At 32.8% G+C, this 18866-nt stretch overlaps 1 protein-coding gene across 1 annotated transcript in view; it reads right to left on the bottom strand.

Annotated features, from left to right (window-relative positions):
* Positions 1–18866, bottom strand: part of ZNF292 (zinc finger protein 292) — an 89511-nt gene that overhangs the window by 23404 nt on the left and 47241 nt on the right. The window contains exons 3-6 of the mRNA XM_055329920.1: positions 17050–17204; positions 16789–16867; positions 14436–14571; positions 123–325 (exon numbers count right to left, since the gene is read on the bottom strand). Coding sequence (XP_055185895.1) covers positions 123–325; positions 14436–14571; positions 16789–16867; positions 17050–17204 — 573 coding nt within the window. The remainder of the gene's footprint in view (positions 1–122; positions 326–14435; positions 14572–16788; positions 16868–17049; positions 17205–18866) is intronic.

Genomic DNA, 18866 nt, shown 5'->3' with positions numbered 1-18866 from the left:
TTTAAGATTGACAACAGTCCCTCGCTATCTAAGAGAAAGAGTCGTCAAAGACATTCTAATCTAATCGAAAATTAATTTCTTCACTTTTAAAAATAATTACTAACAAAAGAAAACATACTCACCTCTTCGATTAACTTTTCATTTGGTGATGATGTACAAAGACAAACAAGGTAAGTTTGCTTAAAACTACCTTTTGTACCAATCTCTGGATGGTCAGAACACAGCTTTGCTAGAGCAGTTGCTTGACTTAACTGATTGGTTTTGATTAGATGTTTAATTCTCATATCCAACAAGATGGGACCCTCAAAAGCTAAAAATTCATTCACTTTAAAAAACAAGACATAATAGATTATTAACATTTGGTAATAATTCATTTGCAATACAAATACTTAAAAGGAATATCTTTTTTAAAGCACAGGAACTAATAATACTCTTTTTTCTTTGTGATTTTCTATTACTGTCATGCTATTATAAAATACTTGACTTTATAAAGCAAAAGGAGTTTATACTGCTAACTTTTAAAAGGTGCATTAAATATTTTTACCCACTTAGATTGAGGTGAATTAACTTTTATATGATAAAAATAATTTTGCATTGATTTCTAATAGCCCATGCTACTAAAATTACACTAATTCTTTTCCCTACAGCATTTATTCTTGAATATCAGAAGTTAGTATCCTTGCAAATCTGCTGTACTGGGGCATTACACACTTACATGGTTAATCACAAAAGAATGTCTGGGTATTTTAGAAGATGAGACTCAACTAATATTGTGTTCAATACTGATGATGTATTTTTCATGTTACAAGTGAAGTCTATTTTGCTTTAATAGGTGTTTTAGAACAAATTAATTATCTACAGAAAATAAATAAGCGGTTCAAGAAAGTCTGATGAAACTTCTGCAGGTTTGAAATTTTTAAAACAGGAACTGATAAACCTCAACATTTGCTTAAGACCCACTTACACATAATACATGTCTAGTCTGTTCAGCTCTTTGAATTTCCTACTACTTGTTTGATCAACTACAAATAAGAATTTTTATTTTTTGTATTTGTGAAGGAGTTTAAGTTTTAACAAGTGCAAATTTAAACTTCTGTTTTCTGTACCAGAATGAGAAATGTTTAAAAATTTACTTGTTGATGGCTAGCCTGAAACCTTTGGAAGGCTTTTAGTAATATAATTTTTAAATACTCTAAATAAAACACAGAATTTGTCAACTTATGAACAAACTGGAAAACATGTCTAGTAAGTAATTTGTGGATTAAAAGATGGAGAATGAGAGATGTTCTTCCTTCTTTAAATAGCCTTTACTACCCTCTTGTACTTTTATTTTTTGGATCTAACTGCACTGTATTCCATGGTGAAGAGATTCTTCTATGAGACAGTATAACCATGGCTCCTCAGTATTAAAACCATGAGCGTATAATTTGACACAGGATCCCAAATTCCATCCTTTTCTAGACCTTTGTACCTGCCACTCTTCATTCTATTCTACCCTCTGCCATATTAAACTAAATCAAAAAGTATAAAGATTGAACACAGATAAATAAAATTAAATGCATAACTCTGTGTTGCCTCTAATCTTACATATACAGGACATTACTTTTATGATTGTTTTTAATATCACATGATCCCACTGGGAAAATTATATTGCAAATATCTTTTCACCATTTAGTTTACTGCCAAACCAAAAATCAGTAAAGATTCTAAATAAACGTAAAACAAAAAAAAAAAGTTAAAAGTTCTGGCTATAAATAGCTCATAGACTTAAAAAACACCTTTAGTTTCCTAATACAATAATTCTCTTTAAAGGAAAAATCCAAAAAAATAAAAAATAAAAAAAAATAAAAATAAAGGAAAAATCCAGCAATACAAAGTCTGAGAATTATTTAAAATACTCCCACTAAAACTTGTAATCAACAAATTCTGAGGATTGTGGCAAAGATATTATTTAAAGGTGGCAAAAGTATTTAGTAAAACTGATGACACTGAATAGAACATGAAATAGTACCTAAAAATCTTAAATAGCAGCACATAAATTAGAATGACAAATTGTGCAAAATAATTTTTGAGCTAATTCAATATACAGAATATATGTTAACATAAGATTTCAAAAACATAGATATTTTTTCTTTTTTAATGATGGGAAACCACTGCTACACTTAGTGCAAAATTGATTCCAAAGAAATATAGACTATTAGAGCAGAAGGGACTTTACAGATAATTTTGTCCAGCTCCATCATTTGGCAGATGAGTAAACTGAGGCTCACAGAAAGTAAGTAACTTCCTAGGATCATAAAGCCAGTTAATGACAGAAACAGGACCAGAATAATGTGTCTTTTGACTTCCAGCTTCATATAGTGGTGGGATAAGAAAACCAAATTCACAGTAAATGTGACTACTTCTAATTAGATTGGCACTTTATAGCAGTAACGAGCTATGAAGTAGCATTATTTTAAAGGAAAATAATCATGCATTCTGAAGCTCAGGATTCACATGGATCAAAAGTAGATTATATTTTAATATTCAATTCAGAACCTGCTGAACCTCTCCCCTAGCTTTTCCCATTTCTCCTGCATTGCCTTCCACTTCCCATCCCTTTATCTTTTTACTGCTCTCCTATCTAGAACATGTTTTTTCTTATAGCATTATAATATCCTTGAGTAGCTAGTCACATCACATCTCATGCTCTACACCTTGCTTTTCCCACTCCCATCCCAGAAAAATAAAAATATCTTGAATTTTACTTGTGTGTAGCTTTTTAATCTATTCTCTCTATATTTATGGACTTGAACAGAAAAGCAGCTTTTACTACCTTCGAGCCTAACAAGAGAGCTGGATGACATAATATCACAATGTAAATCAATATGTAGTCAGTTCAAGCCAGAAAGAATGGCTTCTCTTCATAGAATGACACATAATATTAAAAAATACTAGTTTCCACATTAAAGATAATTAAATATTTACAATATATAAGTTGAATTTTTGTGGTAAATCATTACACAAATATTAAATGAGCATCCTATATATACCAAAGCTTAGGTTAACTAGGTCCTAGATTTCCCTCAAAGTGGAGCCAACTTATTTACTGGGCAAGGTATAGACAACATCTCTAACAAGCATCTGAAATTGCATACAGAAATCTCTATCCCACAGTATGTTATCTCAATTCACTTAGTTGTGCTCAAGCAAAGAACCTAACAGTTTCCTTAAAAATGCCCTCTCGTGCTTCCTTCTCACATACACATTCAACCCACCACCTAATTTTGTCACTGCTTATTGCCTAAATACTCCATCCCATTCACTTTTTTCCGTCTCTACTCCTGCCATTCATTCACCCACTCCTCCACTTTGTAGCATTCTGCTAGTCATCTGCATCCACTCTTATACCATCACATTTCTACTAAGACCCAATTTCTTTCTTTCTTTTTTTTTTCTTAAAGTACAACAGACTTGATTGTCTTCTCCTAAGTTAAAATCCTCCAATGCTTTCCCTTTGCCTTCAAAGAGTAAATTCTAAAATTTTTACCATGGCCTATCTGAATCTCCATCAACTATTCCTTTTTTAAAAATACAATTTGTATTTCCTCTTAAAAACAATTCAGCATTTGGGCAAGAAAGAAAATGCATCCAAATTGGAAAAGAAGTAGTCAAATAATCTGACTGCAAATGACATGACCTTATTTGTAGGAAACCCTAAAAATTCCACAAAAAAAACTATTAGAATAAATGACTTTAGCAAAGTTACAGGATACAATAATCAAAATATAAAAAAATAAGGTCAATTTTTATACACTAACAATGAACAACCTGAAAAGGAAACTAAGAAGAAAAATTTATCCTAAAATTCATATTATATCTCAAGGAACTCCTGATAGGCAAAACAATTTTGAAAAAGAACAAAGTTTGAGGTGTCCCACTTCCTTACTTCAAAATAATATATATAAAGCTACAGTAATCAAAACATAGTGGTACTAGCATATAGACAGGCACAGGCAATGCAACAGAGCAAAAAGGCCAGAAATAAATCTTCGCGTATATGGTCATATGATCTTCGACAAGAATGCCAAAAATCACTCAATGAGAAATGGACAGTCTCTTCAACAAATGGTGCTTGAAAAACTCACGTTCACATGCAAAAGAATGAAGTTGGACATTCACCGTATACCATATAAAATTCAACTCAAAATGGATTAAAGATCTAAATTTAAGACCCAAAACTATAAAACTCCTAGAAGAAAACAAAGGGGATAAGCTTGAAGACGCTGGAATTGGCAAGAATTTATTGGATGACACCAAGATAGACAATAAAAACAAAAACAGACAACTGGAACTACATCAAACCTATTTTTTATGCATCAAACGACAGAACCAACAGAGTGAAAAGGCAACCTACATAATGGGAGAAAATATGTGCAAATCATATACCTGATGAGGGGTTAATATCTATATAAAGAATACTTACAAAAAAAAAAGAATACTTACAGCTCAACAATAAGAAATCAAATAGTCCTATTAAAAAGTCGGACAAAGGATTTTAACAGACATTTCTCCAAAGATGATATACATTCAACACATGAAAAGACACAAACCAATCATCATAGAAATGAAATCAAAACAATGAGATATTACTTCATATCCATTAGAATAGTTATTATAAACAAACAAAACAAATGCTAACAAACCCAGAAAATAAGTGCTGGTGAGGATGTGGAGAAACTGGAAGCTTTGTGCACAGTTGATGGGACTGTAAAATGGTACAATTTCTATGGAAAACAATCTTGAAGCTCTTCAAAAAGTGAAAAATAGAACTATCTACCATATGATTCATCCACGTCCGGGTTATGTACATAAAAGAACTGAAAGGAGGGCCCTCAAGTGATACACATATGCACCCTCAGGTTCATGACAGTACTACCTACAAGAGCCAAGAAGTAGAAGCAATCCCAACGTCCGCCAACAGATAAATACATAAAATAAATGTGGTATATCCATGCAATGGAATATTATTCACTCTCAAAAAGGAAATCCTGGAATATGCTATAATATGGATGATTCTTGACAATAAGAAACATTATGCTAAGTGAAATAAGCCAGTCACAAAAAGTAAATACAATATAATCCTACTTATAAAAGTAACTAATCAAAGTCATAGAAACCAAAAGTAAAATGGTGGTTAACCAGGGGCTGAGAGACTTGTGGTAGAAGGAGTTATAACTAAATTGTTACAGAATTTTAAAAAATGTTGGAGAGACTAGGCAGCTTAGTCAAGCATCTAAATTCAGCTCACGTCATAATCTCAGGGTCTTGGGACTGAGCACTGTGTCAGGCTCCATGTTCAGCAGGACGTCTGCTGGTCCCTCTCCCTCTGCCCTTTCCACTGTTTGTGTGTGCACTCTCTCTCAAATAAATAAAATTCAAAAAAAAAAACTGTTACAGAATTTTAATTTTGCAACATGAAAAGTTCTGGAGATACATTTTACAACAATATGAATATATTTAACACTACTGAACTTTTACACTTAAAAATGGTATGTGTTGGGCAGCCCGGGTGGCTCTCAATGGTTTAGCGCCGCCTTCAGTCCAGGGTGTGATCCTGGAGTCCTGGGATCGAGTCCCATGTCAGTCTTCCTGCATGGAGCCTGCTTCTCCCTCTGCCTGTGTCTCTGCCTCTCTCTCTCTCTGTCTCTCATGAATAAATAAATAAAATCTTAAAAAAAAAATGGTATGTTTTTTACCACAATCAAAAATCACTGCAGCACTGTTAAACACAAAAATTTCATATTTAGAAATTTAATAAAAATAGAATACTTCAAGCTGTAGATAAGCGGTTCTTAACTATGGTTGTACAATTAGGTTGATCTTCTTAAAAGTACTAATGCCTGGGGCTGAGACCGAGAGACTCTGGTCTGAGGTAGACCTCCAGCCTTGAAATGCCTAAAAACTCTATAGGTGATTTAAGCATAGCCAGGATTGAGAACCACTCCTCTAGGAGTGTTCTATATTTCGTGTCCAAATTACCAATTAGAGATAGTCTTTTTTTATTTTATTTTATTTTTTTTTAAATTTTTATTTTTATTTTAATTTATGATAGTCACAGAGACAGAGAGGCAGAGACACAGGCAGAGGGAGAAGCAGGCTCCATGCATTGGGAGCCTGACGTGGGATTCGATCCCGGGTCTCCAGGATCCCGCCCTGGGCCAAAGGCAGGCGCCAAACCGCTGCGCCACCCAGGGATCCCCCCAATTAGAGATAGTCTTAATCTTTGCCCTATCCCTCACCCTTTCTTGAGGGAATACATTACATTTATAACAAACAGAATCTTTTACTTAAAAGATTTCAGAATGTCTTAAATCATGTTGCTTCCTTTTTCGTTTAATCTGAAACTTTATGGTCATTACCTGATTATGGTAAAACTTTATGATAACAGATTTTCTGACTTGACTGCTGTGAAACAGAATTTTTAAAAGACAAAAAAAAAAAATCCATACCATAGGTGAACCTAAAATTTTTGTGCGAATTAAAATTTCATTATGAGTTTTGCATTAATTAAGTTGACATGGGGTGCCTGGATGGCTCAGTGGTTGAGCGTCTGCCTTTGGTTCGGGGCATGGTCCTGGAGTCCTGGGATTGAGTCCCCACATCAGGCTCTCCATGAGGAGCCTGCTGCTTCTCCTTCTGCCTAGGTCTGTGCCTCTCTCTGTGTCTCTCATGAATAAATAAATAAAATCTAAAAAAAAAAAATTAAGTTGACATATGTATATATATATATATAAATTATTATAAAACAGACTCATTAAAACAGAATGCTTCAAGATGTTTTAAGAAACGATTGAGTGTATTTTATTTTAAAATCATTTTTAGTAAAAATGAAAATTTGGGGTCACTACATTTTTATTTAATTATATAATAGAGTATAATTAATGTTAAATACAAATATGTCATCAGCGTAAAATGGGAGCACTTTCACAGGCTTACTACAGTTAAATTCTATCAGCTTAATTTTATCCAGTCACTATCCCGATAATTTAAGGGTTATACGTAAGTAAAGTCTAATTTAGAAGTGATTTTTTTTTTTAAGATTTATTTATTTGACACAGATTGAGAGAGAAAGTGAGCAAGGGCACAAGTGGGGGTGGGGGAGGTAAGGAGTGGGGGGGTGGGGAGTAGCAGGCATTCTCTGTATAGACACGTAAAGCTACATATACATACACAAAAAATATACCAAAAGTATCAAAAAAGTATCAGTATAGTAACTAGAGATTTACCATCTGAAAGTAAATGCAGCTGCATGCAATCAGATCTGACCTCATCCTATTTACCTGGAAAGAATGAGTTATCACCTGCTCTCACCTTCTACCTCCCCTCCCTTCAAAATATTACATCTTATGTATACTAACGTGATAAACCAGAGAACTTATCCACCTTCACTTTTAAATGCAAAGTTTATTACTGAAATATAGATTTATTTTCTCACAAGATTCTTAAAGATTTATAAGTACTGTGGGAAAGCTTAAGCTTCAGAAATTTCCTTTGAAAAAAAAAAAAAGGGTTCCGGGGGGGGGGGGGGGAGGACAGCAGGGCTTAAGATCCAAGAAAGGATGGGTAAGCTAACAAAAATGTGAATTGTACAACTGCAAATTACCCAATATAGAAGTATAAGGAAAGGGGTGAAGAAATTCAGTGTGATTATAATAGAAAGGTCTCACAAAGTTTATATTGTAAGATGACATCATGTACAAACCAGAAAGCAGGCTGAGGACCAAGGATGCATGCATGCATCATGAGTGTTAGGTTCTAACCTATACAAAATGTTATTAAAGCTAGAACCCTAGAGCTCACCAAAAATATTGAGGACAATCAAATCAGCAAAGGTGGGTATCTTCTGGAGAAAAGACGGTTCCTTGGGTTTGATATAAATAATCAAATAAATAATCTCTGTCTCCTGACAGAGAAAAAGGAGAATTCCTCTAATGGTGGTTTTGTTAATAAGCTTTAGATTTAAAGGGGCAGAACGAACAATGAAGCAAATGGAAATAGATGGGAAAACCTAATTTTCAAAATGGGGCTGAGCAATAGATGTAATCCTGAATAAAAGTCTCAAAATTAATTACATTAAAAACATGGCTTATGATCATTCAGAGGCTATGTGAGCATTCAGAGCCAAGACAGATTCAATAAACATAAATTAGGTTACAGTTGTCACAAAAATTATCTCAATATATATCAGAGACCCAAATGTGAAATGTGGAACTATAAGAGAGAAATGAAATTATGAAAGAAATCTATGGAACTCTAGGTTATGTAATGAATGAATATGTATGTATTGCTATTTTAATTTAATTTAATTTAATTTAATTTTATTTTATTTTATATTTTTCAGTATAGTTCACATAGTGGTAATGAGTTTTTAGATAAAACACCAAAGGCATGACCCAGAAAAGAAAAAATTCCTAAGTTGGACTTCATTAAAATTTTATTTTTCTGCTCTGTGAAAGACACTGTTAAGGAAAAGGATGAACCACAGACTAGAAGAATGTATTTGCAAAATTTGTATCTGATAAAGGATTCATATCCAAAATATACAAAGAACTGTTAAAATTTAACAATAAGAAAACAACCTTATTTTAAAAACAGGGAACAAAAATCTAAAGGGATGCCTCACCAAATATATACAGATGGCAAATATGCATATGAAAAGAATGTTCAGTATCTTATATCATTACAGAAATGCTAATTAAAACAAAAATGTGATATTACTACACACCTATTATAATGGCTACAATTCCCAAAATAGGTAATCCCAATTACCAATGAGGGTCTAGAGCAACATGAATTCTCATTCATCGCTGTGAGAATGAAGAATGGTATAGCCACTTTAGAGAACAGTTTGGCAGTTTCTTACAAAGCAAAACATAGTCTTACATATGATCTAACAATCTTACCCCTAGTATTTACTCAACTCCTGTGAAACTTATGTCCTCCCAAAAACTTGCACACAAATGTTTATAGTAGTTTTATTCATAAACAGAATTGGTAGCAACCAAGATGTCTTTTAATAGGCAAATGGATACAGAAACTGGTACATTCATGCCACATATATTATCATGGAATACTATTCAGCAATAAAAAGAAATGAGTTGTTAAAGTATTCAAGACATAGGTAAATGTTAAATGCATACTGCCAAGTAAAAGAAACTAGACTAAAAGGCTGTATCATTATATGACAGTCTCGAAAAGGCAAAACTATAGAGATGGTAAATAAATCAGTAGTTATCAGGTGTTCAGGAAAGGGTTCAACAGGTGAAGATGTTGATTTTTTTATGGCAGTGAATCTATTCTGTATGATACTATAATGGTGGATACATGGTACTATGCATTTGTCAAAACCTCTAGAACCTTACAGCACAAAGAAGGAATCTTAAAGTATGCAAATTTTATTTAGGAGGTTGGGGAAGCCCAGGATGAAATGAAGAATGTGGCAAAAAAACACAAAAAAAACCCAAAACCCCCCCAAAAAATAAAAACCCCACTGTATTACAAATATTATGAAAGAACTTCACTGAAAGAGGCAGGGAAATAAAGTGCTCACCTAACCAACTCTGGATGAGTAGACTGAAACCATTATACATGTATACTAAGACTGATGGCCAGTGATACTAGGTCAGTCTGAACAGGCTATATTATTGCATGATTCTAATTATATAACACTCTGTTGAAGTGAGAGGTTATAGATAAGCCAGAAGAGAAGACTTGAATGATTCTTTCAGTATGGATTAGACTAGAAGACATTAGTACGAACTCTCATATTTAGTTTTATATAAATACAGTTCGTTATATATGGAAATATGTATAGATGTATCTATACATAGATTAGTATACCTACATATATTTTCTTGCTTTATCCGTTGAGTGTTCCTAGAAGCAATGATACCCTAGAAACAATGTCACTTTAGTAGCAATAAACACACCCAATTACCAGGTCTTGGTTTCTAACACTGGTCTCCAAGAAAAAAGAACAAAGGCTCGATTCTAGAAGTAGGGCAGGAAATATGTAAAATAAGCTAGAGTACTTTATAATGCCAAAAATCAAGAAAGTACCCAAATAAAAAACAACCCATAATGACGGGTATAAAGGGATACATAAGTGAAATCAGAGAGTTCCCAATGGCCAAAGCTGGGACAATTTGAGCAACAAAGTAAATAAAGTAGTTTTGGATTATGACCAAAGTATAAAATGAATTTCCATTAGTCCATATTGATATAAGTAAATGACTGAATAAATGGGGAAAAGACAAATCTCTAATAATCTGTGTAGACATTCCCCCCTCAGGAAGTAGGGCTTAAATTTCCACCTCTTAAGTGTGGGCTGCATGAAGCAACTTCCTTCCAAAGAATACCATATGGAAAAGGAGAAAAAGAGTAACTTTAAGATGGAGAAACCTGACATACTACCTCTGCCAGGTCATCAAAGTTAACATCAATAGTGCGAAGTCATGTGGACAGTATGTACCCCTGATATGATGTGGTAAAAATGGCATTTTACCTCTGTTATCTTCCTCCCCAAATCCGTAAGCCCAATTCTAATCATGAGAGCAACATCAGACAACTCCCAATTAAGGGACATTCTACAAAATACCTGACCAGTATTCCTCAAAACTGTCAAGGTCATCAAAAACAAGGAAAGTCTGAAAAATTGTCACAGCCAAGAGGAGCCTAAGAAGACATGACGACTAAATGTAATGTGGTATCCTGGATGGAATCCTGGAACAGAAAAAGGACATTAGATAAAAACTAAGGAAATCTGAATAAAGTATGGAAGTTAGTTAATAACACTATATTAATATTGGTTTATTAACTGTGACAAATGTATCATAATAAGGTAAGATATGAAGAGTAAGGAGAACTGGTAGTGGGGTATATTGGAACTCTTCACAATTTTTTTGTAAATCTAAAACTATTCTAAAATTAAAAGTTCATTTTTAAAAATAATAAATTAGGTCATATTATATTAAACACTATGACTTAAGAGAATTCTAGCCAAACACTTGTTATGGTGTTATGGTCTTTTATCAAATCCTTATATACAAAAAAGGAGAATGATGGAGCAGAAGACATAAGGAAAAACAGGTGTATTTTATCATCCATAATCAAAGAGTATGGATTAAAGGACTGAAGGCAAGAAGGAAGGTTTCTGTAAGTATCCTGGGGCTAGACTTCTGGACATGACCATTTTATGGTTATTTTTCAAGGACCTGGATGCCAACAGAATATATGTTAATAAGAGGAAACTGATAAGGACAAAAACCTTGAATAACAAAATCAAGACTGCAAAGATATTGAAAAGTTGCAAAACACAGAATGAATCTAACAGTGAAATTAAGCAGGAAAAAAAAAAAAAGCAATGCTTCGTGTGCCAAAAGACAAAGCATAAAAATGTAGTTGATAATTTAAGGGTAGCACTTATTTCTTAAAATGTTTGTGTGGTTATGGTAATCACACCAAGTTGTGAGAATGATGTGGCTACCCGAAAAGTTTAATGTCATCTTAAGTCACACTACAAGTATAAATTGTTAGAATGAAAAATACAAGAGTACCAATGACCTCAAAGCTTGTTAGATCATATTTAGGGTACACGTTAAGTTCTGAGAATTAGATATTAAAGAGAACAAAATGCACTAAAAAACCAGAATCATGATTGTAGATTTAAAATCTTTTAAAATCTCAAAAAATAAAATAAAATATTTAAAAATCTCAATTGCTATGGCATGAAAGAGGGATTTATACTTTGTTTGGCATAGCTCTAGCAGTAGCACTAGATCCAAAACATGGAATTCTAGGAATGTACTTTTCACAATTTTCATAGTCAAGATTTTCTAATCACAGGTTAAGAATAGACTGAACTACACAGCAAAGCACTCTCTAGCAAATAAATTGGTGTTTAAGCAAAGGCCAATTTATCAGTGATATTTTAGAAGGGCATTAAAATTGAGTAAAAGAATAAACATTGTCTTTCCAATCCTGAGATTATGACCAAAGAAAGGTACAAGTAACATGTAAGCTTAAAGGTCCTGTGATATTCAAAGGTCACCTACTTGAATTATGTTGATTTAGTTACTAGTTACTTTATTCTAGGATGCTAAAACCTTGAAGTCAAATCAGCATTTCCACCCACCCTTAATCCCCCAAATCAAAGAGCATTTTTTGGTTTACCTGAGTTTTAGTGGGTCCAAACTTAAGTCAATCAAAAAAAATATTCAGGATTAAGTAGATTACTTTCAATTATTACATCAAACCTCCAAAGGTTTCACTATAAACAAACTAATAAGCATAGCCTACTGAGATATACTCATTATTCTCTAAGACCTAATTCTTCTCTTCATACTTGTTATAGATAAGTTAAACTAAGAAGCGGGATATTTAAAGCTAAAAATTCCCTATCCTTTTGAACCATCAAGTTTGAAAATGTAAATAAATTAATAAATTAACATTTGTGTAAAATGTTAATTCCTTCAGCTTTTTCAAAAGAGGTAACAAACATACACTTCTAGGTTATGTGATTATTCATAAAATGGCTCTCATCAAAGACACATTCTAAGTAACAGAGGACCAAGTAGTCATTATGGCTGCAAAATCTCTGTCATTTAACATCTGATTGCTTCGTTGAGTTTTATTAAAGTCTAGCTACCTATAATCCACTGCTATTGTAAGAAACTTGTCTTGACTGAATAGTCCAAATTACTCCAGTAGCTATGTCAGGCAAAGAATGAGAAATAAAGCAGCACAGAGATGGGCAGAGAGTGTTAATAGAAATGATGTTATTAGGCACATTTAAGTAAGTAAGGAAACTGAGCACATATTCTTTTAAAATAAATTTTAAATCCTGCTAAGGTAAAGGTTCCATTTTCCTGTTTTAATGTAATGTGTGAGTTTGGCAAAAATGCTCTTCAGAAATTGACAACAGAAAAAAGGAGTTAATTATTTAAGCTAGGTATGATTTTATTAGGTGAGGTGCAACAAGGCATGATATAAAAAGGAGAGAGGTCTTGACTTCAATTCCTGGCTCTGCCTCATATCACTGGCAATGTGATATAGAAAAGACAACCAATCTTCCTGAGCCTCCATTTTCTCATCTGTAAAACAGGGATAATAAAGATCCTACCTTTTTCATAGGATCATTGTGAAGGTTAAATGAAATCATGAATATAAAAGCACATTTCACACTGTTAGGAATTATACAATGTAATCTGATATTATGAATATATTACATCCAGTATTTCCAAAAGCTGAATAGATTAGAAAGTATAATTTGATTATAAGAACAAAATCATAGTGGTATTAGTATACTGGGAATGTAACTAATAGGCCAAAGGCAAAAAATTCTAAGATTTTCAACTTTTAAATGTTGTTCTTATTACTAATTTAAATAATGAGAGTCCACTCATTTCTCCAAGGTCATGGGAATACTGCACCTAATCTGTGGATATCCACGATGTGAGGAGGTACTAAAAATAGTTTGCTTATGAAAATTAAGGAACAGATAACATTTCTAGAACTATCAGGAAAGCATGGAGAAATGGTAAGGGGGAGCCAGGTAGGAAAAACCAGCTTGAAAAGAAGTTTGGAGATTGGCTGGGAAGCCTTTTGGTAAATATCAATGTACCAGAAGAGTTCACAAGCAATGGACCTAACTAACACTCCTTTCTCAGAGCCTTCATAATTTGCTATTACATAGCAAAGTACCTAAAGTTTGCCATTAATCAACAAGCAAAGCAGCAATAAACAACAGAAGAAGTTTATTTACTTCTTCAGTTAAATACCTTGAGAAAGGTTCTTGAAAAATAATTTCAAGAAAGTACCAAAGACAATAACTGTGCTCTTCCTCATCGTATGTACAATTTTTCAGCTCTGAACATTAAGTGTTATACATATTATTAGTGATTTAGCCATCTACTTCCAACAGGACATCTGTCAGTTTACAACAAAACGGGATAAAATAAGATGGAGCAATAAGTTGTTTGAGAAAGAGTACTAATCTTAGAGTGAGAAGACTTGAAGAGTTCCAGGTTTATTTTCTTTCTCTATTTGGAGGAAAATGATTTAACTACGCTACTTCTGCTTCCCCATCTGTCAAGTAAGTTACCAAATATAAGCGAGATTGCCACCTGTCAGGATGTCGCAGAGGGAATTCCTCTACTGAAAAGATGTTGGGAAAAATTTTAGCTTTGCTGTTACTCTACGACTGTGTAATATCCTACAAATACATATTCCCCCAAATAAAATAAAGGTGAAGGGCCTGAAGCACCTCAGCTAAAATTTATTAAATGGTCCTTCTTTGGGAAATCTAGAGATGAATTATATTTATCAAAACAATTTTAAGTACTTATTTTTTCTAGTCTAATGATTCTTTTTTTCTCTCTCTCTAGAAAATTTACCTTTATCCTTATCCAATGGTTCCTGGGAAAGAATAGTGCACAGTACCGGGTTTTTCCACACCCCAGTCTCTTGAGCTAGAGTAGCTAAAAAATGCAATTCACAGCTGCCATTCTCCATCAGCTTTTCATGAGCTACCTATAAATATTAAATAAACATCCAAAGAATTACAACAGATTTTTAAAAGCAAGCTTATCAGGCTCTAAAAATAATACTAAACTTTTGAAAAATAAGAGTTTTATCTTAAAAATTTCACATCACATTACAAAGTGCTGAATTCTTTTATTTCTAATTTTTAAAGATGAATCTCAAGAACTGTATCAATTATAAATTTTAAATAAATACAATGTATTTCTAGAATTAAGTCAAAATTATTTTCCCCCAAAATCTAAACCAAGAGCAAAGTTATTTCTCAAGGAAGCTATCAGAATATCCACAGCATAAAAGACCTTACACATTTTATATATCCTTTGTGTTAGTAAAAAACTTTTTCCAAAAACACTTCTACCATTAATAAAGGACAGATTTGCATCAAGGCCTAAGTGACAATGTACACAAATTCCAATAAAAGGGACTTTTATGAAAACAACTAAATGCATGATTTTTCATTTATACATTACATAGCCTTGGCAATATTCTATTTAAAGCTGACATTAAAACCTGCTTACTAGTTATTCTCAAGTGTTCATGCAATTAGCATATTCTTCAAGACAAAAGACCAATGGTTTTTATTCAATTCAGAAAACGTTTATTGGGAATTTCACGGGCAAAGGACTAGGGAAGAGAGCAACTGGTCCCTGCATTTATGGGGTGTATCCTCTAATGTGGTAAAGAAAGGTTAAAAAGGTAAAACACAGGCAAAATCAAACAAATGCTGTTAAACAGGTATAAAATAACCCCAAGGAAGCTCTGAAATGTGAGCTAAGTGTCATGGAAACTCTTGAAGCTACATGTAATGTTTATACGAAAAGTCTATTCCTCAAAACCATAAAGTCTTCCCACGCAACAAGTTCCAGTGCTTTAAGAAAGTTTCTTTGAAACAATTGTTGAAAGCTACCATATAAGGATTTAAAGAGTTATTTCCTTTTCATTAACCCCTATGAAAAAGTATCAACTAGTGCTACTGTTTCAAAAAGAAAAATTTTAAAGTTTATTATATGCTGACAAAATAAATAGCATGAGGAATTCAGTATTGTATTTGTATATAAAAACAACTTAATTCTGGGGTAGAGTGCCAAACAATGAAAAGTTCTAAGATAATTATTTAAAAATAAATACTTGCTGTCAAAACAACCTAAGACATGAGTTACTGATATGCTGAAGTAGAAACTGAGCAATCAAATAGTTGCAACGTGACAAACAAGACAGGACACCTTTATTTCAACAAACAGTTATTATGTGTAAGACACTATGTGGGATCCTATGATATTAAGATATAAAGCCTACCTTCAAGAATTTTACAGTTGATGAAGATTTTAATGGTTAATATTAAAATATGAAAGCTGACTTCTCTAACTATAATTTATTTCACATGCTTCTGAAGTTTGAGACTAATTCTCTTTAATATATCTCCTACAGAAAAAAACATCAAGCCAAAACATATTTTATGAACTCTGGGTAGAGAAAGAGACAACTATACTTTCTGAAGCTAGCTAGTAAAAAACATTATTTTTTATTAATCAATTAATCAAAACCTACTTGAAGCTATAGTATATGCAGCACAGTCTAGTGCTTGAAACAAAATTTAACATTCTTGAAAATAGTCCAAGACAACTAAGAACTAAATTGTGTACTTCTATAAGGTAGAATAACAGCACTAAGTAAGAGAGACAAAGCATGTGTTTTTAGTTATAGGAGAAAAGCATGGACTTTGGAATAAAGAATCTTGATTTAAATAACTACTCTGTAATATTAGCTGTATAAATTTGGGTAAATAAAAAGTATGAGCCTCAGTTTCCTCACCTTTAAAATGGGAAAAAATATACCTACCCCCACAAAGTTTTCATAAGGATTAAATGATATGTTAAATTCTAATAAGGCATATTGCAGATGTTCAGCAATTAAATTGTTTCTAAATACAAATTAGGGCATTTTGTTTTCCCTTACTAGTCTGGCAAAGTCCTAATTAACTGATCTTAAAAAACAGTGCAATATTCAACCATCTATCTAAATGTACATCTTCATTTAACACACATTTATCTAACATCTACTATATGCATAACATTATTGTTAACAAGAGCTGCAATTAATGCTTGTTACTAAAGAGTTTTAAAGTGTAAAAAAATAGTTTATGAAGGATAAAGAAAATGGATATAAGGTATGCCTATATGAAATCTAATAGGTAAATATTCTCACCTGCACCAGTGTCTGAAATTGTTCCCACTGTTTATCTGATAACTCGACAGGCAGACACAGTAAAAGTTCAACACAGCTTCTAAAAAACAAAAAATTGGTAAGGATACAAATATTTATTAAAATTCAAAGTAAAACAAAACAATCCCAGTATCATAAATACCCAATAACTATTCTATTTAAAATTAAACCATCATAAGACTGAGAAACAGAATTAAAACAAAAAGCTAAATTTAACTTTTTTATTTTCAAAGGTCTACTCACAATGCCAAGCGTTCCAGAACCAATGCTACATTTTCACATTCCGAGGTAAGATAAGGTCGCGCTTTAACATAACTTTGGATAGCCACTGTGTATACCTCCAATAAAGGTAAAGGATCTTCTGAAGTTTTCCATTTCTCTGCATATTCAAGGAGTGTCTGTTTTGGAAGGAACAGTAAAAGGTATTCAATGTAAATCAAAATACACACTGGCTAATCAACTGTTTTTCTTTCTTGCCTGAGAAATTTTGAAAAATAACATTTTTTATTTATAAAAACAAAAAATAGCTTACACTGATTAAAATATTAAAATAAAGCCACAGTCTTATTTCCAGCAGCTCTCTGTTGGAGAAAAGATTAGTGTTAATTCATCCAATAATAGCGTAATTTCATGAAGGATAAGTAGTACAAGCATTATCTTTTCTTCCCTAGCAAATGCCACCTTCACCCCAAAACTTCCAAGTAAAAGTTATTTTAAAAAGAAGATACCTAGACCAGCTTGACCAGAAGGCATGCAGTAAAGAATTTCAAATATTTACATTTCTATTTTTCATATAAGGAACATAAAATTCAATGCCTAAAATAAATAAATTGCATATGGTCAGAAGAGACAGGTAATTTTTCAGTTAATAAAAAAACCAGTATAACATATTATTAGTTTTATAACAAACTTAATCATTTAAAAATTCATCTAAAGTACTTTAACATACATAAAATCAGTATTAAAGATACTAAAGAATGATATGGTTAAGTAACTTTTGTAATAAAGTGTTTATTTTTTAAAATAAAAAACTCTTTATCCTTTAAGGAAGTAAATCTTTCAGATATGCCTTATCAGAATTAACTAAAAGTAAACAAAACAAAAACACCAAAAAAAAAAATTATCCTATAGAAGGAGAAGGTGGAAGAAACTGGCAGCAGCATTTTATTTTAAAAAATATTTTATTTATTTATTCATGAGACACAGAAAGAGAGAGAGAGGCAGAGGGAGAAGCAGGCTTCATCCAAAGAGCCTGATGCAGGACTGGAGCCCAGATCCCGGGATCATGACCTGAGCCAAAGGCAGATACTCAACTACTGAGCCACCCAGGCGTCCCTGGCAGCAGCATTTTAAAAGACACCCATATTCTTAAATCTCTAGAACTATTCAAATTGTGTGTTACTAAAAAGTATTATCTAAAAAGTTCTATGATTATGCTAAATAAAGGATTACTTGTTTCTATAATATAGAAAGTTGCCATAGTTGGTCCTTTTCACACTTCAAGATTTAAGACTCCTCTCATCACGTGGAAATTTGGGTGTCCTTTTCCAAGAAAAAAAGGTTATCAGGGTATCTTACATGAAAACTCCATGAGGACTTGTATCAACTGACATACAGAAGGAGCTTTTAAAAAATATGTAGAAAGGTAGGAAGGTGGGAAGGAAGTTAAAAAGTTAGGAAGGAAGAAGTTACATTCTACTATCAAACACTCAAAACACTGCTTGTCCTCTTTATTACCTTTAACAGTAGTAAGTGATCAGAAAGAACAGGAAGGAAGGAAGGGTAATCTGGTAAATTAAAGAGCAACACAGTAACAACTCACTTCCTGAGCAGTCATATACTCATAAACCGCCATCCTCTCCAAATTGGATAGAAAGTGCAGGTGACCTGGAGACCCAAGCACTTGCTTGCTACTAACATCTGAAGTGAGAGCAGTCTTGTGTGACTAAGCCCTTTAAACCTGTGGGGTCTCCCGCTAAGTTCAAGTAGTGAGTGTCAGAATTTAATTGTAGGACACCTATTTGGTGTTGGAGAGTTAGAGAAATGGTAATGGGAAAGAA

Source organism: Nyctereutes procyonoides, unplaced genomic scaffold (genome assembly GCF_905146905.1).
Source record: "Nyctereutes procyonoides isolate TBG_1078 unplaced genomic scaffold, NYPRO_anot_genome, whole genome shotgun sequence".
Lineage (NCBI taxonomy): Eukaryota > Metazoa > Chordata > Mammalia > Carnivora > Canidae > Nyctereutes > Nyctereutes procyonoides.
The sequence above is the reverse complement of the archived record's forward strand: the minus strand, read 5'-3'. Positions and strand labels throughout refer to the sequence as shown.